Source organism: Tenrec ecaudatus, chromosome X (genome assembly GCF_050624435.1).
Source record: "Tenrec ecaudatus isolate mTenEca1 chromosome X, mTenEca1.hap1, whole genome shotgun sequence".
In the NCBI taxonomy this organism is placed as follows: Eukaryota; Metazoa; Chordata; class Mammalia; order Afrosoricida; family Tenrecidae; genus Tenrec; species Tenrec ecaudatus.
The window spans coordinates 78532276-78555054 of NC_134548.1; the positions used below are offsets into that span (position 1 = coordinate 78532276).

At 40.3% G+C, this 22779-nt stretch overlaps 1 protein-coding gene across 2 annotated transcripts in view; it reads left to right on the forward strand.

Annotated features, from left to right (window-relative positions):
* The first annotated feature begins 775 nt into the window (after positions 1 to 775).
* IGBP1 (immunoglobulin binding protein 1) overlaps positions 776 to 22779 on the forward strand; it is a 30565-nt gene continuing 8561 nt past the window's right edge. Inside the window, exons 1-5 of one of the 2 annotated variants that reach the window (XM_075538713.1) lie at positions 779 to 1109; positions 1469 to 1762; positions 14265 to 14460; positions 15888 to 15967; positions 17227 to 17339. In XM_075538713.1, coding sequence (XP_075394828.1) covers positions 919 to 1109; positions 1469 to 1762; positions 14265 to 14460; positions 15888 to 15967; positions 17227 to 17339 — 874 coding nt within the window. In that variant the 5' untranslated portion in view covers positions 779 to 918. Of the gene's footprint in view, positions 1110 to 1468; positions 1763 to 14264; positions 14461 to 15887; positions 15968 to 17226; positions 17340 to 22779 lie in introns of both variants that reach the window. The other variant, XM_075538714.1, reaches the window with a different exon arrangement.

Sequence of the window (22779 nt, forward strand, 5' to 3'; positions counted from 1 at the left end):
ACTTAATAAGTGCTAATCATAGAGTCACAAAATTGATTAATGTTCATTCTGGTAAGGAAGGCAGATTTGTAACTCACTAGCTAAAATACAGTTGGGACTATGATAGAGATGTACAAAGAAAACCCTGATTTAGTGACCGGGGTTGGGGTGAGGGAAAGGATAAGGTGGGCCAAGGACGGTATCACAGAGGAAGTAACATTTGACCTGGGAACTTTTTAGCTCGGAAGGTCACCGCTAGTGACCAGAGTTGCAGATTACCAAACTATTCAGACTATGCAGATCGGTTTCCTAGGCGACAGGCTGAGAGCTCGTTGCCAGGACAGGGTTGGCCTGGAGCCGAACGCGTAATGTGGAGGGGCGGGGTGGCTTGAAGGGGGAAGAAACCGAAGAGGATTGGCTGGCTTTGAGGAAGCCGGAGCTGCAGCGGGCGGGTAGACGGACACCACGAGGGGGCGCTACTTCCTTACGACTCTGCGCGTTCCTGCCATCCTAGCTGGCTAGCCAGGTTTTTCTTGCGAGGTAAGACGCACGCCTTACAGGTTCCTAAAGCTCACGCTCGCCTGCACTCTCCAACCTCATCACACAGCCCGGCCGGGCAACTTCAGAGTTGACGAAGAAGACCAAATTAGTAAACCACGCCGGAAGTTTGGCTTGTTTGCTTTTACCATGTCTACTATACGCTGCCTGGTAAAATGAGTCCCTGAAAATGATCACCAGAGCCGGCAGAGAACTCTTTCCGGAAGTTGGGGATGGGGTGGGGTTTAGGGTTTGTTTTTTTGCCATTTTTGACCACTGCTAACAAAGAGTTAGCTGGGCCAGCTCAACGCCCCTTCCGGTTTCATTCATGTCCTTCAGTCCTTTACTAAAGTTGCCTTTGACCCCGGAAGTCAGGTCTTCGGGGTTCCTCCCTCCCACAAGATGGCAGCTGCCGAAGACGAATTACTGCTGCCAAGGCTCCCTGAGCTCTTCGAAACCAGTAAGCAGTTTCTGGATGAAGTGGAAATAGCGACGGAACCTACTGGTTCCCGGATAGTCCAGGATAAGGTGCTTAAGGGACTCGACCTCCTTGAGAAGGCTGCCGAAATGCTCTCGCAGCTCGACTTGTTCAGGTATGGGAGAGAAGGCAGTGACGCTGAGAACGAAGGGAATAATGGTTACTAAGGGAGGAGCCATTGAGCCCGGGGCGGGCGCGGAGGGAGCGCTTTAATCCCCTCGCTCGCACTGCGACCTAGTACATGTAATCTGCACTTACCACTGACTTACAACCCCTTGACTCTGGCTTCGTCTCCCCGGGCTGGCTGCATACGTGCTGTGTAAACACTCACCCACTTTCTTGGGGGGCGGGGAACCTGGCCATTGTTCTCCCTGCCTCACCCTTTGGCTCCTCCCCCCGCCCCCGCCCCTCCAAGCTCGGGCCGATGTTTGAATGGCTAGCCTGGCTTTACAGCCTCTTCTTTACTCTTTATAGCCGAAATGAAGACTTAGAAGAGATCGCTTCCACTGACCTGAAGTACTTGTTGGTGCCAGCATTTCAAGGAGCCCTCGCCATGAAACAAGTCAACCCCAGCAAGCGCCTAGATCATTTGCAATGGGCTCAAGAACACTTTCTAACCTACTTAACCCACTGCCATCACTATCATGTTGCGGAGTTTGAGCTGCCCAAACCCAAGAACAACTTGGCTGAAAATAATACTGCTAGTTCCTCCATGGCCTATCCTAACCTTGTTGTTATGGCATCTCAAAGACAGGCGAAAATAGAGAGGTGGGTCAGTGGCTAAAATTTGAGGGGCGCAAATTTGGGTGGAGGGGAACAGAATGGTGCTTGTCACTCTCTTGGTTCTTACTGAGCATAGATCCTGGTGAGAGCAAACGTTTCTGAGTTTTTCAAGATGCCTCTACCTTTGTTTCTGAGGTGATCATCCCCCTAACCATTAGATCCCTCCTAACTCATGCGTGCCAGCATTCGTGATGCAGTGTAAGAAAGTGTCTTCCACCCCTTTTCACATCATAGCTTAACTGTGGTCCGTGTAAACTGTCCATTGATTGAGAAGTTCTGTTCTAAAACAGCACCAGATCGGGTATGTAACATCCTAAACTGATCTTAGTTCTGGCATGGCCTCATGATGTGACCTTAAATATGTTACTGACTCTCTTAAACACAAATGATGAGTGTCAGTGTTTAAGAGCAATCCCAGGACTTGGAGATTTACATATACTGTATGCTTGTTTGTGTGTATAATTGTGTGACTGTTTTTTTAACGTGTATAAGTGTCTTGTACCTTGGAGGAACATATAGTCAAATGAGGGAAACAAACATAGAAAGGGGTTACAGTATCAAGTGATGTAATAGAGAGATGCACAAGATATTGTGACAGTAGGAAGGAAAGACGCAGAACCAAAGAGAAGTGTGAAAAGGAAACCCCCGGAAGAGGCGACTCCCATGCTGATGTTCTTAAGGGCAAATAGTACCCTACAGAAGAGAGAAAAGGATATTATCTAACAGAGAAAAGGCATCACATTAAAGAACAGTGATATAACGGGGTGGTGGGGAAGGGGAAGGAATGGTGCTGAAAAATGTCGTAGGGGCAGACCAAGGGAAGTGAAGGAGTATATATAACCTTACTTCTGTTTTATAATCATTTTATTGGAGGCTTGTACAAAACTCATCACAATCCATACATACACCCATTGTGTCAAGCACATTTGGACATTTGTTGCCAGCATCATTCTCAAAATATATTCTTTCTACTTGAGCCCTTGGTATCAGCTCCTCATTTTTATCCTCCTTCCCCCCTCCCTCATGAACCCTTGATAATTTATTAATTATTATTATTATTTTCATGTCTTACACTGTCCAGGGTCTCTGTTCACCCGCTTTTCTGTTGTCCATTCCCCAGGGAGTGGGTTCTTTGCAGATCCTTGTGATTGGTTCCCCCTTTCTTCCCCAACTTCCCTTTCCCCTCCTACATAACCTTACGTCTTATAACCTGGTAAGGGGATCAAATATCAGCTTCACCATTTAATTACTCTTACTTTGGACAAATTGTTTTCTCTTTCTGCCTCAGTTTTCGCATCTGTAAAATTGGCTTAATAACAAGTCCTTTCTCATCAAGTAGTAGTTAGGGTTACAGAGATAAAGCACTCAGCACAGAGTAAGCACTCCCGAGTCAGCTATTACTATAGTATCTTTGTGGACAAGAATATGAGATGTGCTGTGGGAGACCTGGCCTTTATTCCTCAGGTTTCTTTAAAAGTGAAATATAAATAATAAATTATATCTATATCTCACAGAGATATTAGGATAAAACCCATAGTAAAGTGAAAGTGTTCTATAAATGTTAGCTATCATTAAGCTTGACATTTTCTTGGTAACTCCAGTCTTCTAAAAGCTTGTTAAACGATTAGCATGGTCATGTTTGCATTTTAATTAGTATATTCTGGCAAAATTAGAAAGCAATGTGAGGGGAAAGATTTGACCCAGTTAGTGGGTGGTTTCCACTAGAGGTGAGAACTCAGCTAGCACTGTAGCTGTAGGGAATGGGGAAATGATATTTGCTTTCATAGGTTTGAATCTGCAGAAAATGCTGATCACGTGGTTGTGGGAGAAAGTAGAAGGAAACTGCGAGAAAGAAATCCATACTTCTGACTTAGATGGATAGGTGATGAGGGGAATAGGGGAAGAGCAGATCAGGTGATAAGAGAGAGTATGAATGCATTATTGAAACATGTTACACTAGGAGACATTGGGTAGTATGAAGCTCATAGGAGAGGCCTAGCCTAGAGATCTGTAAGTTCGAATCATTTATTTAAGAAGTCTTCCTGTGTGTAGGAGCTAACAGTTGTAGGCATTGAAGAACCAGACCGAGTTGTTTCCTTCATAGGGCTTTTTCTGGCGGAGCAAACAGGTCATCTAGTAAAGCACACTGCAGTTGCCGTTGCTAAGCGCGCTATGAGAAGTGTGGTTTCGGGGCAGCATGTGAAATGAATAGGACGTGTAATTCAGCATCATGTCCTTTGTAAGAAATTGGAGGTAGGCAAAAAGAATAGGAGTTTCAAATATATAAGTTGTATAAAAACTGCTGTAAATGCCTTAAACTGTTATAGAGAAAAATGAGGGAATGCTCACATCTGGTTGGAGGGATGAAGAAAATGTTTCAGAACCTGATAGCATTTGAGATGAGGCTTAATAATGTAAGAGGGAGAGTCAAAAGGTTTGTAGAAAAATGGAATGCAAAGATAATGGGATTGTTCCATGAACGTGTTGACGTCCCCTTTGCAAAAGTGATGCTCGTTGTGGAAAGTCTTTAAGTTGAACTTGTACATCGAAATAGGTATGGTTCGTCTCTAATATCAGTTAACCCGATATTTGCCTTGGTTTATTAGATACTTTTCTATGCATAAAAGTATTGAACATGTCCATATACACTAAGATATGTTTAACAAAATACAATAATATTTTTTTCATCTGAGTTGCAAAGTAGTGTCCATTTCTTATTTTGAACCATGGTGTATATAACTCAAATGTTTAGTACAGTAGGCTTTATATAGCAGAGGTTGGATCATATGTAGATCTGACTTTGACCGAAGTTAGATATTCGTAACCTGCCTTCATTGAAAAAAAATTTTTAAATAGACTTTAATCCTAACAGTCAAGTAATTGTTGTTAAATTTCAGTTATATTTCTTCCTATAGACATACTTTTTTCAGTTAATAAATTGGGGATAGTATTAGCCTGGCTGCTTTTTAACCTAACATACTATGAACATTTCTGTTGTCTTAGTATAGTTTGTGAAACTGATATTTATGGTTATGTAATATTCCATTCTATAGTTGTTCCTTGATACCCTAGTTATTTGAAATAATCTGATAGTTGACAAATACTTAAATTAGTTACAGGTTTTTTTTGTTTTGCTGTTCTGAGTAATGGGTGAACAAGCACCTTTAACTGTATTTCATTGTTTCCATATGATAGATTTTTAGGACTAGTGACAAGGTCAAAAGGTTTAAATATTTTAAGGTTCTGGTTACAGTATTGCTTTCTATAATAACAGTTTCAGAGACTGTGCCATTGCACTAATCTTGGGTGTTATGTAAAGAGAATCTAATAGGTTAAACAATTAGGTTTCTTTTGTAGGATTTTCATTTCTTTGGCTAGCAAGTTTGATCTTTGCAATTTTAAAAAAATTGTACGTGGGGATATAAACATTATCTTTATGCTAATAATTCCCCTATTTGTATTACTTAGCCTAGACCTCTCCTGAACTTCAAGTTTCTGCTTCCAAAATCCTGCCTGCTTTGGGTATTTTTTTACATCATTTTATTGGGGCTCATACAACTCTTATCACAATCCATACCTACATCATTTGAGTAAAGCACCCTTATACATTCGTTGCCCTCATCATTCTCAAAATTCGCCTTCCGCTTGGGTTCCTGGAATCAGCTCATTTTGTGCTATGGGTATTTTATGGACATCTCAAACTTACATGCACTAAATAGAGCCCTTGATGTGTTTTTAACCCCTAAATCTGCCCCCGTGCCCAAATCTTTACCATCTCAGTAAATACCATTCACTATTTACCCAGGAAGTTAAGCCAGAAGCCTAAAAATTAGCTTCAACTCCTTCCCTTTTCTGAATCTCTACATCCAATCCATCAGCAAAACGTGTTCATTCTTAACAATCAAATGTAAAAAGAACAAAATGTAAAAAGATATGTCTTAAGTTCTTTTATTTCTTTCCATTCCCGCTGTCATACCTAATCAAAACTACCAATATTTTTCATCTGACAGTTAACCTACTAAGTACTACACGATCTTGCCTGCTTCATTATTTTGTCCATCTCCATTCCCCTGCTTGTTCATCAGATTCCAGCCACACTGACCTTTCAGTTCTTTGAACTCGATCTGACTCCTCTCTACAGGGTCTTTGTACATGCAGTGAAATGCACTTCATGCGGCTTGTTCTTTATCTCTTAGGTCTCAGCTTAAATGTCACTCCTCAAAAAGGCTTTTCCAGAGCAATCTTTCGAGGTAATTAGCAGCTGCCATTTTCTCTTAGCCTTATGCTTATTTTCTCCATGGCCTTATCGCATCCTTCCCTTTCCAAATGATAGATATTTAGGACTAGTGGCAAGGTCAAAAGGTTTAAATATTTGCAATTATTTCATCTATCTGTCTTCCGGGTTTGTATGTCTCTCCCCTATTAGAACGTATACTGCCTGAGGGCAGGAATCATTTCTCACTGTGATATACCTAGTACTGGACTTGGCGTAACACATTGTTGACAAGCAGGAGGAACTGCGTAAGCAACATCCCAAACACCAGTGTAGTTTGAAGTATATACAAAACCTAGCCAACCAAATCTATTCCCAGTGGGTCAGTTCTGACTCATAGTGACCCAATATAAGCTTTTCAAGACTGAATCTTTACAGGAGCAGAGAGCCTTATCTTCCCTCCATGGAGTGACTGGTGGGCTTGACCTACCCACCTTAGATTTGCAGTCTGATGCCTCACCTCCAGCAGCACTAATGGGAAATTGTCTGGTTGAGAGAAATTAAGTACTGTGGCCAGTAGTCTATGAAGCCATCCTATATAAAATTCATAAATGGTGTATCCACTCCATTTCAGTGGGGCACTGATGGCCCAGTGGTTAAAGCACTTGGCTGATAACTGAAAGATCAGCTGTTCAAACCCACCAGCTGTTCTGTGAGAGAGAGAGATGTGGCAGTTAAAGGAGCCCTGGTGATGCTTTTGGGTAAGTGTTGGACTGCTATCTGCCAGGTCAATGGTTCAAACTCACTAGCTGCTGCACAGGATTGCTTCTATAAGATTGGCAGTGTCGGAAACCCTAGGGACCAGTTCTATTCTGTCCTACAGGGTCACTCACCATGAGATGAAATTGACTTGATGGTAATGCATTTGGGTTTTTTGTTGTTGTTTTTCTCCCTCTCAAAACGTGTTGCTTTTCCTGCCTTATGTATTCTTACCATCTTTGAGGAGTAAGTATGAGCCTGGTTGTTTAACTGTGTACCTCCATTATTTCAACAGAAATAGGGAAGTTAGGAGTTGGGTAAGTAATAAGTCTGGTTTTTAATTTACTGAATTTGTCCTAACTTGACAACTAGATGGCCATAACTACTAAAATAAAATAACCCACTCTCAGGGAGTTGACGCTATCTCATAGCAACCCTATTTAAGGTTTCCAAGACTCTAAGTCTTTAAGGGAGCAGACAACTTCATCTCCCATGTAGCGGCTGGTGGGTTAAAGTGACGACCTTGTAGTAGCAACCTAATGCTTATCCCTAAGCGCCACCATCCATCTTAAAACTTACTGCCATTGAGTCGATTCTGACTCATAGTGACCCAATAGGACAGAATAGAACTGCCACTGTGAGTTTCCACCACTGGAAGTATTCGCAAGCATTCAAAGCCTCATCTCTCTCCCATGGTTTCAAAGCAGCTGGTGGTTTCAAACTGCTGACCTTGTGGTTAGCAGCCCAACGAGTAACCATTACACTACCAGGGCTTCTTAGGCACCATCTATAGACAGATGGAAAAGTGCAACTGAAATTTACTTGAAGATTTTTGGGCTAGTGCTAAATTTTTAGGAGCCCTCTGTTCTGGCGAGTGCGTGAGTTTGCCAAGGAAGCATTTAGAAGGGGTGAGAATGCCAAGGTTAAAACCTTGGAAACAGGTTAATTGAAGAGGAAAGAAAGCAATTAATTCGAGGTAAGAGAATAATCACATTACAAATTGAAGTACTCATTGACACCTGGAGAAAAAAGAACAGCTGGTGTAAACTCTGAAGCTTCGCCTACTTGTCCCCTATTCCAGATACTGTAACACTTAGTTCATGTTACTGCTAAGGTTTAACTACTTGTCAGTGTCTGGATTTTGAACTTCTCAAAATTAGAAACTTTGATTATTGTATCCTTGATATTTCACTTGTATCCTTGATATTCAAGCTCATATTACTGTTAAGGTATAACTACTTGTCAGTGTCTGGATTTTGAACTTCTCAAAATTAGAAATTTTGATTATTGTATCCTTGTTATTTCAGTTGTGTACTTGATATTCAAGCTCATATTACTGCTAAGGTATAACTACTTGTCAGTGTCTGGATTTTGAACATCTCAAAATTAGAAATTTTGATTATTGTATCCTTGATATTTCAGTTGTATCCTTGATATTCAAGCTCATGTTGATGTTAAGGTTACTAGTCAGTGTCTGGATTTTGAACATCTCAAAATTAGAAATTTTGATTATTGTACCCTTGATATTTCAGTTGTATCCTTGATGTTCAACCCAGTAATTTGATCACAGTAAGTAATTGGAAATGCCTTTGAGAAGGACAGATGCAGAAAGATGAGAGCAATAGGGCATAACAGTAAAATTCAAACAGACCTGAGGTCAACAATCCAATTTCTACTACAGATGGGGCAGCATCTAGCTCTCAGCCTCAATTTCTTCATTCACTAATAATATCTATTATATCGCCACTTCCAAAGCACATTTATGTGTATTATTGCATTGTATTGAATCCTCTTATCGCTACGAAGCAGGAATGCTTATCCACTTTTAGGAGTTAAGGAAATGGGCCCAAAGTTAAGCTCCATAGTTAATAAATAGCCAGAGTCGAATTTCAATCTTCCGATTCTCAGTTCTCGTGCTGTTTCCACTACAGTACAGCAAAGAGTGGTACTTAAAAAAGACATAAAATGGGTTGAGGGCATGTGTTCTAGGACAGGAAAAAGGTGAAAAATTACAGTGAAAAACAGCTGCTAATGACAGTATGATTGAGAGAGGCATCAAAGAACATGTGTAGTAAATGGACTGATAGCAAAAGTTAAATGGTAAAGACGTTGCCTTGGAGATGCCTTGATGAAGATAACATTAGTTCCTTAAACACAAGACTATAAGTGTCAGAATACAAGAGTAAAAGCTATAAATATTTTAACTGAAGAAAGTAATTAAAGTCGTCCCTGACTTGTTCTCGACTAAGGGTGATTCATGGTGGATGGTGGCATGGAGTCTACAAAAGATTAAAAAGGATAGGGAGCAAAAATGACCACGAAGCTAAAGTTTGCTAACATGAATTTGTGTTGATCCATTTTACATAAATTTGTGATTCGTTAACTATCTTCACCAGTTTGTGAAGGGAATAGTGAATATTGCCCAGAGTTACAGACTCATCCCAGGGATGGGATTCTAGGGTGATAGGGTGAATCCCATGTGATGTTTTACCATGTGGCACCCAGAGCAGTGATGAAGGTCTATGATGTGACATGGAACCAATTCTGGCTCACTGTAATCCTGTATGACAGAACAGAGCAGCCCCATAGGATTTCCTAGGTTGTAATCTTTACAGGAGCAAATCACCAGGTGTTTTCTCCTGAAGAGAAGCTGTTGGGTTCCAATCTTTTAATTAGTGGTCTTCCCCACTATACCACCAGGCTTCCTTAAATGAAGATCTAGGCCTACAGTTTTTAATTAGTTCCTTAGAGCCCTAGGATTCCATCACAATGCCTGGATAGAGTTTTGGACACTCTCTTCCAATTTAACCAACTCAATTTTATGTTATACTAATACTAAAGGGTTTTAAAAACAGTGGGCCAATAGAACAGGAGTTTAGTAACTACAAATGTCGACAGTAACAAACGGCAAAGTTAGTAGGAGCAAAGAAATCTGGTTCCTTTGAGACTTCCTCTCCCCCCAATCTCATGACCCTAATCCTGCCTTTCACTGTGGGCTAGAATAGTGCATGTACACAGGTACAGATGAGAGCTCACGACACACGGAATCCAGGTCAGATAAACCCCCGCAGGAATAAAAATGAGAGTAGCAATACGAGGAGGGGAGGGGGGAAGAAACTGGGGAAGGGAGAAAACAATTGGTGTAAAATATGAAAATAATAACTTATCAAGGGGTCACGGGGGGAGGGAGGGGGAAAATAGCTGATACCAATGGCTCGAATAGAAATTCAATGTTTAGAAAATAATGATGGCAACATATGTACAAATAGGCTTGATGCAATTGATGTATGGACTGTTTTAAGAGCTATAAAAGCCACCAGTAAAATGATATTAAGAAACAAAACTGCTCACTTATGTACAATTGGAAAGTCCCACATGATAGAAATAGAATGAAATGAATAGGAGCTTCTCTGTAAGGTGATTTCATCCTTGAGAGTTGAAGCAATTCACAGTAAAAGTACGTTTCTTGGGGGGGAAGAACAGAGAGGGGCTAGATCATATGCATGCAGAGAACAGGGAAAGAAGCAAATGAACCTTATTCAGAGCACCACTAAACTAACTTAGAACTTACCCCAAGTTATATATAACCTAAGGCTCTAGTACCTATTTTTTCCTGTGATTCGGTACACTCAGGGAAGAGAGGGGTTAGGAAGGGTACCAAGATGATATGTTAAAAGTATTCTAATAGAATTTACCATGTGGGAATTGGTTGTTGTTACGTTTAATTCGGAGAGAGATTTAGGAAGGTGTGACAGTTCTTTGTAATGTCCTGTAGAATGCTTTGAGCCGTTATGAGGATGGCAAAGGACTGCGGTGTTTCGTTCCGTTGCGCATAGAGTTGCTATGGGTCAGAGCTGCCTCGATGACACCTAAAACAGACTGCTTGTTGGATAAGAGGAAGAGAAGAGCCTACTTTAAGTTGTTTGCTTTTGTTGGAATCCGAATGACCTACTTTGCTTTTAGAGTAATTGTTGTGAATAAAACTCATGTTTCATACACATACCCAAAGCAGGACAACGATTCTTATAATAGGAAATGTGTGTGCTGGTGCTTGAGTGTTTGGGGGCCATGAATCCCTTTTATAGTTTGATACAGAAAATTGGGGGAAAAAATTAACTTCAGCTTCTCCTCCCCCAGTTAAAAAAAGGCATACATGTAGAATTCTGTATAATTTTTCACAGAATTGAAGCCCTTTGTCCAACCTAGATTCTATCCGTGGATATCAGATTCTCCAGGTCTGGAGAGGGCTCCACGGCAAAGAGTTTTCTGAGAAAATCTCTTGATTCTGATGTTTATTCCTGCTTAAGGACCATTGCTTTAGAATGGGTCTTGGGAAACTTGTTTTGCTTCTCAAAGCCAAGGCATCTTCTTTGAACAGTTGACCCTTGTCTTCAGCTATCAGAAAATCATCTGTGTTGCAGAGAAGTGACTGGATGGTTGTGCATTGGGTTTGGGCACAGTTTGTGGAAGAAAATCCTTTGAGACCTAGATGCTCAGCATCAGCCTCATGAACATAGGTAAGCAGTGTAGTCTCTCTGGTTTTTGAAATGTCTGGGACAAGAAGCATTTACCACACTATTGGGAGTGGAGGGGCTCACATGAGCAGAGTTGATGAATAGAGCAAGTTTCCATTTATTTCAAACACCAGAACTCCTACTTCATCTACCCAACACTTGAGCCCACCTCTCAGGGTGTTGATTTGGATATCTGCCTTCTCATTTCAAAACTCACCCAGGGCTCAATTCTCTTTTATTCAACAGTTTTATTGGCAAGTAATTTGTATATCATATAATGAAATAGTTCAATCATTCAGTCATATCAAAGAGAATTTTACAATACCCCCACATCCCCCCCAATGGTTAAATTGCCTTTAAGATGCGTTAGGCAATCAGAGTCTATTTTAGTGCTCCCTCCCCCCTCCCATCTTCATTAGTTACTCCCCAAATCCCCTTTCCCTCCCTATTGTCACCCCCACCCCACCCCTGTATTGCTTATATCCTTGTATTGTTCTCATTATGCATCCACTCCTGTGCTTCACAACTGGGAGACCTAACTGAAAACAATAAAAAACAAAATTACAGTAAGGTAGTAAGGGTAATAACATAATAGTATACAGACAAAATACTAATACTGCCCCTAACAATATTCAAAAAGCCAGGGAAGAAATTTCTGTCATGGATCCATTAAGACATACTTGCATCCAGAACAAATTCAGGTCTGTAGGGTGGTCAACTGGCTAAGTTTGATCCAGCATACTCAAAATTCCAATGGTCTCTGCCTGATAGGCTGTTCGAGACTCTTGCCTGTAGCTAGAATGGATCTGCCAGTGGCTCAGTCTGACTAGATCCTCTGAGGATGGGTTTTGGCCTCTCACCATCCATCATAGCCCTCCACAAATTGGGTGTTCATAATTTTTTTGCTGTGATGCTTTCTCCTCACCATATTTGAGTTTTGTACTTGTCGTCTTTGAATCACAAGCTGGTGTGCTTCTTCCATGTGGACTTAGTTGAATCCTCGCTTAGATGGCTGCTTGTTTGAATGTAAGTCTTGAATACCAGACACTATTCCAATTGATAGCCAGGCACCATCTGCTTTCCTCACCACACTTTGCTGCAGCACCCTTCAGTGATCATTTCATGAAGGTGAGTATCGAGCAGGTCCCTGATGTAAGAACTGATTGTTCTTAAGTTAGGGCTAGGATACAGTGTGAAGGGCTCAATTCTTAATCTTCTGTTCTATACTTTCTAGGTGACCTTAAGTAACCCTGGCTCCTTCTTTGAACTCCAAATTTGTATATCCTCTAGACTATTTGAAATTGATGACTGGGAGGATGGTAGTCGGCAGGGCAGTGTTTGATTTTGTTGTATGGAAGGACGCTGTGGGTCAGAACTGACTCAACAGCTCCTAACAACAGCAAAAACACTTGAGACTGGCACTTGGATAGACTTCAGAGCTAAGTTTCAACACCAAACTCTTGATTCTTGACTTTACCTCCTACCTCCTGTCTTCCTTCATTATAGTAGATAGAACCTTGTTCTGACAGTTGCTTAGGCCACAATCTTATCATTTTTCCTGTATTTTCCCCTTTCTTTCCTACATTTATCACATTCAGTTAGCAAGCAAATCCTGTTTGTTTTATATTTTAAATACATCCATGTCTTACCACCTTCTTCACTACCTATTTCAAGTCACTGTTTCTCACTTGAATTGTTATTGCTTTCCCTACTTTCACCCTTGCCTTCAGCCTCCACAGTCAGCACTCCACACAATAGCTAAAATAAAAAGTCTTCCCATGCCTCCTTCATAGTCTCGCCACATATTCAGACGTCTCCAGTGGCTTTCACTTTCTACAAGTTAGAGCGCTGACTATCTCACCTAATTTCTTATCTTTACTTCATGCCAGCTACATTGCCCTTCCTGCTGTTTCTCAAATAGGACAGACTAGGCACTCTCCCATAAGGTCCTTTGTATTTGCTTTCCCTGTTCACAGAACACTTCCTTCTGTATTCCTGGCTGGCTCCCTTACTCTCTTGAAGTCTTTGTTTAGCTGTTAGCCCTTCAAAGAGGGCTTTCTTGACTGCTGTATATGTAATAACACCCCTACTTCTACACCATCACTTTACTCACTTGTTGCTTTTTGACTTCTTCACACCACCTGTCACCTGGCGTATCTGTTTCTTTTATCTATTCGCTTTAGCTTCAGGAGAGCAAGAACTTTGTGTATGCCTCGCTGTGTCTCTCTAGCACTGAGAAGAGTGCCTGTCGCATAGGAAGTAATGGTGGACTGAATGAGTGAAGTGCCGCCTAACATAATTGAATGCCCCCTGCAAAAGGCAGGCCGGCTAGTCAACAAATTAGACAGCCATTTGTGACTCATGAACGCCCCCATTTTTTTTTCAGAGTAAAGCTGTGCTCAATGTTTTTCTTGTCTATAATCTTTCTGAAATAGAGTGCCAGGCATTTTTTTTCTGAGACACCCTTGGCTGAGTTTGAACTTCCAAATTTTCACTTAGTAGCTGAGAAATTAACTGTCACCCAGGGAGATTGTGAGTCTTTAAATTATATAAGGATGTTTGAGGCCTAGAAATGTTTTTTGTTTCCCAGAAGAAAAGGATTGATGATCATTAAGTTGTTCCACAAGCAATTCCTGCATCAGTGGGTCCTGAGATTGTATGATTCTTTGAAAGGGTGACTCCTAAATGGAAGCATGTGTGATATTAATCCCCTAGCCTAGTTTCCTTAAAGATAATGACAGGAGTTGCTCAGACTAGGTTATTTCTATATTTTCTTGTCTGCATAATGTATTTCTCAGCCCCTGCTGGTATGTTTCTTACCGTTTCATCTGAGCAAGCTTTTGGTGACAAGCTCTGGTTTATAGACTCCACATTGCTGCTAAGGTGGGGAATCCACCTACTTACTACCTGGGCATGTGAAAAATAAAACTTATCGTGCCCTTTTGAAGGATTATTGCTCTATTTTTAAGTATATAAGTAACGCTTTTCCCCTGTGGAACAGATACAAGCAGAAGAAGGAAATAGAGCACAGATTAGCTGCACTGAAGCCTGCTGTGGAAAGTGGTCAAGCCGATGATGAGCATGTTCGGGAATATTACCTCCTTCATCTTCGGATGTGGATTGGGATCAGCTTGGAAGAGATTGAGAGCATTGACCAAGAGATAAAGATTCTGAGAGAAAAAGACAACTCAAAAGAGGTAAGCCTCATTATTACCCATATGTCTTAAAAAGCTACTGCCAGCAGACTGGAATATTCTACAGAAGAATGATTCAATTAAAATTATTTTAAGATTTCATAAAATGACTGTCCTACTAAGATTAAAATGGGGCAAACACTAATTTATAGTAGTATTTCCCAATCCCTGGGCATCTGTAATATACTTATGATCATTTGTATTTTTATGGCCTACCATGAGTGAAGGAGACTTCTCTGAACTATACATTGATTTTGGCTGTGGGCAGTTGTTACTTCTAATTGAATATAATAGACAAAGGGGAAGAGAAATGAGATGGGAAAGGAGAAGGAAAATGAAACTGAAGGATAGAGAGAAAAGATGAGAATGAAGGCCAGACTATGTTTCGGTTAGGGCACAAACTTTGCACAACGTTCTACTTTTAGATCACCCAAACATGAAACGCAGCAAGGACAGCTTGCAAAAATGCTGGTGTACTGTACTGATCAAGAAAACCCGGTGTAACATAGTTTGGGCTGCATTTGAATATTAGTGCCCTCTTTTAGAGCCGCTGCTTCCAAAGAATAGACCCTGCTACCACTTGAACTTGTTCAGTGTGCATCACAAATTGAAGTTATCAGCTGGTCACAAGCACTTAAGATTTCAGAGAAATATTTTCCTAATTTGATTTGTACTAAATAAATTAGCTCAGGAACTCTTACCTCCAAATTAAAGATCAAAGAATGAAGAAGTAAATATTCTAATACCATAAGGCTCCCTGAACAAATCTAGAATGGTTTTCAAGCATTTTGAGGCTGGAATCTTCTGGATTCGTCCCTGTCCCTTTCTTCCTCCTCCTCTTTAAAAAAAATTAATGTTCTCTCACGTGTTGTTGGGATTGGCTTTAAAAGTAATGGAGCTGGACCCAAGTATACACTGTTTCTGTGACATTAGGTTATTTCAGTAAATCCCTAGAAAACCAGTGTTTTCTGAAATGTTTTTATGGGAAAAATACTAACCCTTGCATTTAGGAGCATCCAAGGATGTTCTACAACATTCTTGGAGTTGTTGACCATTAATATAACTTTTGCACTGAAAGGGAATTTAGAAGTAGATGTGGATATTAATTTTTCCACTAAAAAACAAGCTAAAGGAAAGGGTTTCAAATTCAACTCAAAAGTAGATACAACATGGAAGAGGCTGTGAAATATCTTCCTTTGGAGGAAGTGTTTTAAAGCCAAGTAATTTTTAACTTGTGAAATAATTGCTGTAAGAACTTTCTCCCTTTTTAGCAAGGTACCCAGATCTTCTCAGAAACAACCTCTACCATCAGTATTCTGCTGCTATAGGGGGCTAGTGAAATTTTAACAGAGGAGTTTGCAAATTCTTGAAGATTTAACATCCTATGTAGGGAGATGGGCAACCTGGCAAATGTACCGTTTCTTTTCTAGGCATCAACTTCTCACTCATCTCGTCAGGACAGACCACCATTGAAACCCTTCATTCTCACTCGGGACAGGGCCCAAGCCAAGTAGGTATCACCTGAAAATAGCTTACCTTGGCAGGTCCCCTGTTTTTTCATAGTTTAGTTACAGTGCATTAATAACAGATAGAAAGGGTGTTATTGAAAAGTCATGGTTTGACTTAAAAGGAGGGTTTCTTTAAAGAAATATTGTTGTCTTTCATGCTACAATGCTTTCTATAGCCATCCTCAAACCTAAAAATAGGCTCAAAGGCAACGAAAACGAATAAAACTTATTTAAATTTTTTTTAATGAAGGAGAAATACACCTGGATTAAGCCTCTGCTGAACCATCAACGAAGGCTGTGACTGGCCTTACAATCATGCAGAGTGCAATGGAAAGTAGATTGTTGCAGATGCAGTTAGGTTAAACAAACACCTTATTTGATATTCCTTATGACCCATTTAAAATTTTTCTACCTTTTAGTAATTCCAGCTTACTTTTTGATTGAGGTTTTTCTCTGGTTTATTTTGTTACTGTTATTGGGGCTTTTTTGCATGTTGTCCTTTCTATGGAATCAGTGCAGGTAAATATAGATAAGTAGCTACATTAATGCATCTTTGTGGTCTGGCAGGGGAGATTGGGAAGTCGGGGAGCTAATAATAATGAGTGCACTAAGCAAAATGCAGAACTGGTTGTAGTGATAATTGTGCAACTCTTTAATATGATTGAACTATTGTATAATATGTGAACTAATAGTTTTTAATTAATAAAACTGAAGGAAAGGAGCAGTCTAATTGAGAAATAGACCAAGAACTTAAACAATTGGAAAACGTCCATTACCTTTTCATTCTATTTTCCACACACTTTTTGAAGCCCCCTTGTATACTTAAAAGTTTTTCTTCTGATTTTGCCACCCTTCCTATATTCAGCTACAGTTCTCAATTTAATCTTGTCTTGGGTTTCATTCTGAACTCTTTAGCTGCTTTTCTGTAGGGTTTCAGGAGAATCTCCTTTCTCCCTATACCTTTGAGACCCAGAAACCAGAATTAGTGTCACCACTGCTCTGTGGGACCTTTAAATTCGCTTATTAGGAGATGTTCCCAGACAGCTTATCCTTTTATTAAAGCTCTTGGCTTTAACGCCCACTCCTGGATGCTGCTTTTTACTTACATCCTTGCAGAAACTTGTGCTTGTGTATAAATTTCCGTAGGACATAACTGTTGGGGGAATGAGGATAAAAGTGACCCACTTTGTCACAAAGGAGAAAAGGCATTTTAATCATGCGATTCCTGTTTAATATTCTAAATGTCATGTGATTCTCACAGGGTATTTGGAGCTGGTTATCCAAGCCTGGCAACTATGACAGTGAATGACTGGTATGATCAGCATCGGAAATATGGAGCATTACCAGATCAGGGAACAGCCAAGACAAAATCAGGTATGAAGGGATGGTAGTGTGTTAGACCAGGTTGACTTAAGAAACAAATCTGGAGACCCTCATATATGTATAAGAAAGAGCTTTCTATCAAAGAATAATTGTATATTAAGAAAATATCCTGGCCCAGTCTAGGTCAAGTCCGTAAGTCTAATAGCAGCCCATAAGTCCGATACTAGTCCATAAATCCCTCTTCAGACTCACATAACACATGCAATGATGCAAAATGCAGGAAGATCACAGGCCAGTGGTATAAGGTCTTGTGGATCCAGTGGCAGTGGAAGCATCTCCAGGGCCCTCCCAGGTCTCAGTGTGGCTCCATGTGGCTTGTCAACAAAGGTGAAAGCAGCAAGAGAGTGTGTGGCCCACTTCCAGGGAGAAAGAGGACTGGACTAATCTCAGAGAGCCATTTATCCTGGTAGCCGTCTAGTCAAGCCGTGACCTGATTGACAGGCTAAATTCTGCCCATATGTTCTTATAGGAGCCATGTTGGCACTAAAAAACCTAACTATCACTGATGTTACTGGTGTTCTACAACCTAACAATTAAATTCATACCAAGTATTATTGTCCTTTAGGAGGAGAAGTGACCTGGGCAAGGATTCTGAGTAATATATTCTAGGCAGTATTGTGTCTATTGTCAAATAGACAAGAGAAAAATTTGAGAACATGAGATAGTGGCAACATAACTTGATCTCCATATCACTACCTGGAAACAGAGCAGCTAGATAGCACAACCAGAAATCCATGGACAACAGTGCCATTTATTTTTTTTATCATTTTATTGGGAGCTTGTACAATTCTTGTCACAATCCATACATACATCCATTGTGTCAAGAACATTTGTTGCCATCATCATTCTCAAAACATTTGCCTTCTACTTGAGCCCTTAATATCTGCTGCTCATTTTCCCCCTCACTCCCCACTCCCCCCTACCTCATGAACCCTTCATCATTCATAAATTATTATTTTGTCATATGTTACACTGCCCGACGTCTCACCCCACATTCTTCGCTGCTGTCCATCCCCCAGGGAGGAGGCTGTACGTAGATTCTTGTAATCAGTTCCCCCTTTCTATCCCACATTCTCTCCACCCTCCAGGCATCGCCACTCTCACCACTGGTCCTGAAGGAGCGATCTTTCCTGGATTCCCTGTGTTACCAGTTGCTATTTGTACCAGTGTATATCTTCTGGTCTAGCCAGATTTGTAAGGTAGAATTGAGATCATGATAGTGGGGGAGGGGGAGGAGGAAGTATTTAAGAACTAGAGGAAAGTTATTTGTTTCATCATTGCTACCCTACACCCTGCCTGGTTCATCTCCTCCCTACAACCCTTTAGTAAGGGGTGTCCGGTTGACTACCATTGGGTTTTGAGTCTCCACTCTGCACTCACCCACATTTTCAATTATATGATTTTTTGTTCCTTGATACTTGATACCTGATCCCTTCGACAGCTTGTGGGTCACACAGGCTGGCTGGTGTGCTTCTTCCATGTGGGCTTTGTTGCTTCTGAGCTATATGGCCACTTGTTTATCTTTGAACCTTTAAGACCCCAGACGCTTTACCTTTTGATAGATGGGCACCATCAGCTTTCTTCACCACATTTGCTTTTGCACACATTTGTCTTCTTTGATCGTATCAGGGAGGTGGGCACTCACTGATACGATTTTTAGTTCTTTGATGTCTGATAACTGGTCCCTTCTACACCTCATGGTCAGTAAAGCTGGTGTGCTTCTTCCATGTGGGCTTTGATGCTTCTCAGCTAGATGGCCTCTTGTTTATCTTCAAGCCTTTAAGACCCCAGACGTTAGGCCGGCTAACAGTACCATTTTTGTTCTGGCTGACCGATCCAACGTCTAGTGCCACTAACCCTCAATTTCCTTATTGTATATATTATTTCATTTGATACTTTTATCCCCAGGAAGCAGCCATTCTTTTTCCTTATGTTAGGATAAGGTAATAGGCCATCGAGGCCCAACATTACATAGCTAACAAGTGGAGAGGCTAGGCTATAAAATCAAATTAGGTCTTCAGATTCCCAGTTGTAGTGCTGCTGTTTCCACTATAGAATAGAAAAGAATGCTAATTTGAAAGGGTTTTCTGGTTTGGGTTTGTTTTGTTTTGTTTTGTTTTGTTTTTTAAATAGTTTTTTCCCTTGTGGCTTGGCTGTAGTTGCAATGATGTAATATAGCTGAAACATACAGTCTTACTTCTTGAGGAATGAGAGAAATAAGTTCAGGGTCACTATAGTAGCTGAAAAGTGAGGGAGAATAGACTAATGGAGAGAAACACAGAGGGGGGACACTTAAACTGGTCATGTACTTGATAGATGTGAAAGCCAAAAGAACTCAATGCAGAAGTCACCTGTTGCTCAGTGCAAAGGAAGCATAATTCAGAGCTTGGGTTCTGCCCAAGTTAACTGCTGCTAAAACAAAACAAAAAAACAGCACTCCTGGAAGAGAAAAATAGAATTTAGAATCGCTACAGAATTCATCTTAAATGTTTAGAATTTAATCCTAAATTATTACTACTACTGTTGTTGTTAGTTGCCACTGAGTTGATTATGACACATGGGTGCAGAGTAAAACTAGCTAAGAGGGTTTTCAAGACTATGACCTACTGAAACATTACTAGGCCTGTCTTTCAAAGTACCTCCGGATGGGTTTAAACTGCCAACCTTCCAGCTAGTAATTGCACATTACCATGTGTGCCACCAGCTCTCTCTCAAAAACTCACTACCATCAAATCTATTCTAACTCATAGTTACCATTTAGGATGGAATACAGATGCCCCCATAGGCTATTTCCAAGACTAAATCTTTACTGGAGTAGAAAGCCTCATCGTTCGCTCATGGAGTGACTTGTTGATTTGAACTGCTGCTCTTGTGGTTAGCAACCCAATGCATAACCCACAATACCATCAGGGTTCCAGTGCCTCCTAAACTATAAGACGTGGGAGGTGAGAGATACTCAAGAGGAAAGGCAGAAAGGCAAGCAAATCAATGAAGGCAAATCTCAAGATGACACTGCTGGAATTATCAAAAAAAAAAGGACTCTGAAGCAAGTATCACAATTATGCTCTTGGATAGAAAGAAATATATAATTGTAATGGAAGAAAAGGTAAGAAATATAAGCAGAGAAGTAGAATCTATAAAATATTCTATAACTGAAAATTATAATGGTTGAAATTTAAAAATCACTGAATGGGCTTATTAGATTGGCAATGACAGAACAAAGTACCAGTTGAACTAAAGATACATCAATAGATGTTATCTAATCTGAAAAACAGAAAAAGATTGGAGAAAAAAGTAAACAGATTCTCAGTAACTTATGGAACAATGTACAAAGGTCTGGCATACTTGCAATTGGAGTGTCAGGAGGAGAGGAAAGAAAGGGGGGACAGGAAAAATATTTGTAGAAATTATAGCTGAAACCAACACAAAATGCGAAATTACACATGGACTTCTCCAGATGGAATACACAGAATCAGATTGACTATATCTGTTTTAAGAGATAATGGAGAAGCTCAATATCAGCAACCAAAACCAAGCCAGGGGCTGACTATGAATCAGACTAAAATTGCTCATTTGTAAGTTGAGATTGAAGTTGAAGACAATGAAAACAAGTTCCTGAGAGCCAAATTCTGACCTTGAGTATTCCACCAGAATGTTGAGAACATCACAGGAATAGATCTGATATATTAAACACTAATGATAGATCTGATGAGCAATGGGAGGACATCAAGTGCATCATTTATGAAGAAAGATCAAAATAAAGAAAAGACCAAAGTGGATGTCAGAAGAGATTTTTGTGACTTTCTCTTCAACGTAGAGTAACTAAGGAAAATGGAATAAACGATGAACTCAAAGAATTGAACAGTAACTTTTAAAGAATAGATCAGTAAGCCAAAGTAAAATATAATGAAATGTGCAATGAGTTAGAAAACCAAAAGATGAAAACATGCTCAGCAAAACTTAAACCAAAAGTACTAAAGTAAAAATGCAAGCCTTGAGTTGACATTGAAAGATTCTATGGGCAAAATATTGAATGTTTTAGGAAGCATCCAAAGAAGATGGAAAGACTACAGAGTCACTGTAACAAAAAGAACTGGTCAACATTCAACTATTTCAGGAGGTAGCATATGAGCAAGAACCAATGCTGAAGGAAGAAGTTCAAACTGCACAGAAAAAGCCTTGGCAAAAAACTGAAGCTCACTGCCATCTGGTCGATGCTAACTCATAGTGACCCTCCCCCATAGATTTCCAAGACTATAATATCACTGTTTACAGGAGTAGAAAGCCCAGTGTGTCACCCTTGCAGCTGCTGCTGGTGGTTTCAAACTGCTGACTATGCGGCTTACAGCCCAGTCTGTAACCACTATACCAACAGGGCTTCTTGAGACTAAAGCAAGGCTCCAGGAATTGATGAACTACCAATTGAAGTGTTTCAGCAAGCTGGTAAGGCACTGGAAACACTCACTTATCTGTCAGGCAATTTGGATGATCGTTACTTGGCCAACTGACTGAAAGAGATCCTTATTTGTACCTATTCCAAAGAAAGGTGACCCAACAGAATGCTCAGTTATAAACAGTATCAAGCAAGTAAAATTTTGCTGAAGATCCATGCAACAATAGCTGCCAGATGTTCAGTTCAGATCCAGAAGAGCCTGTTGAAAAAGGAATATCTTTGCTGATGTCAGATGGATGTTAGCTGAAAGCAAAGAATACCAGAAAGGTGTTAACTTGTGTTTTATTGACTGTCCCAAGGTATTAGACTGTGGATATAACAAATTGTGGATAACCGTGCGAAGAATAGGAATTCTAGAACGCTTCATTGTGCTCATAAAGAACCTGTATGTTGATCAAGAAGCGAACAAAAGAAGGGAATGGTGTATAGTTTGAAATCAGGAAAGGTGTGTATTAGGGTTGTTTCCTGTCGCCATAGTTACTCAGTTTGTATTCTGTGCAAATCATCAGAGAAGCTGGATTGTATGAAGAAGAATGTGTTAATCAGGATTGTAGGAAGGAAGGCTTCCTAACAACTTGTGATGTGTAGATGACACAACCTTGCTCGCTGAAACCTTGAACTACTTACTGATGAAGATCAAGGATTGCAAACTTCATGGATTACAACTCAATTTGAAGAAAACAAAAAAATCCTCACAACTAGACCAGTAGGTAACATAATAAATGGAAGTTGTCAAGGGTTTTGTCTTGCTTGGCACTTCAATCAGTGCTCATGGAAGCAACTGTAAAGAGTTCGAAAAACTCATCAATGAAATGATAGTACTTGGGGAGAAACAAAGTAGAAGAATCCCTTCAGAAATAAAGACTGGTCTAGAAGGAAACAAGAATGAATAAACACAATAGCATGTGGAAGTTGCTCAATTGATAAGGAAGAATTACGGTGTTGAATTATTGAATATGGACTGCCAGAAAATGGCAC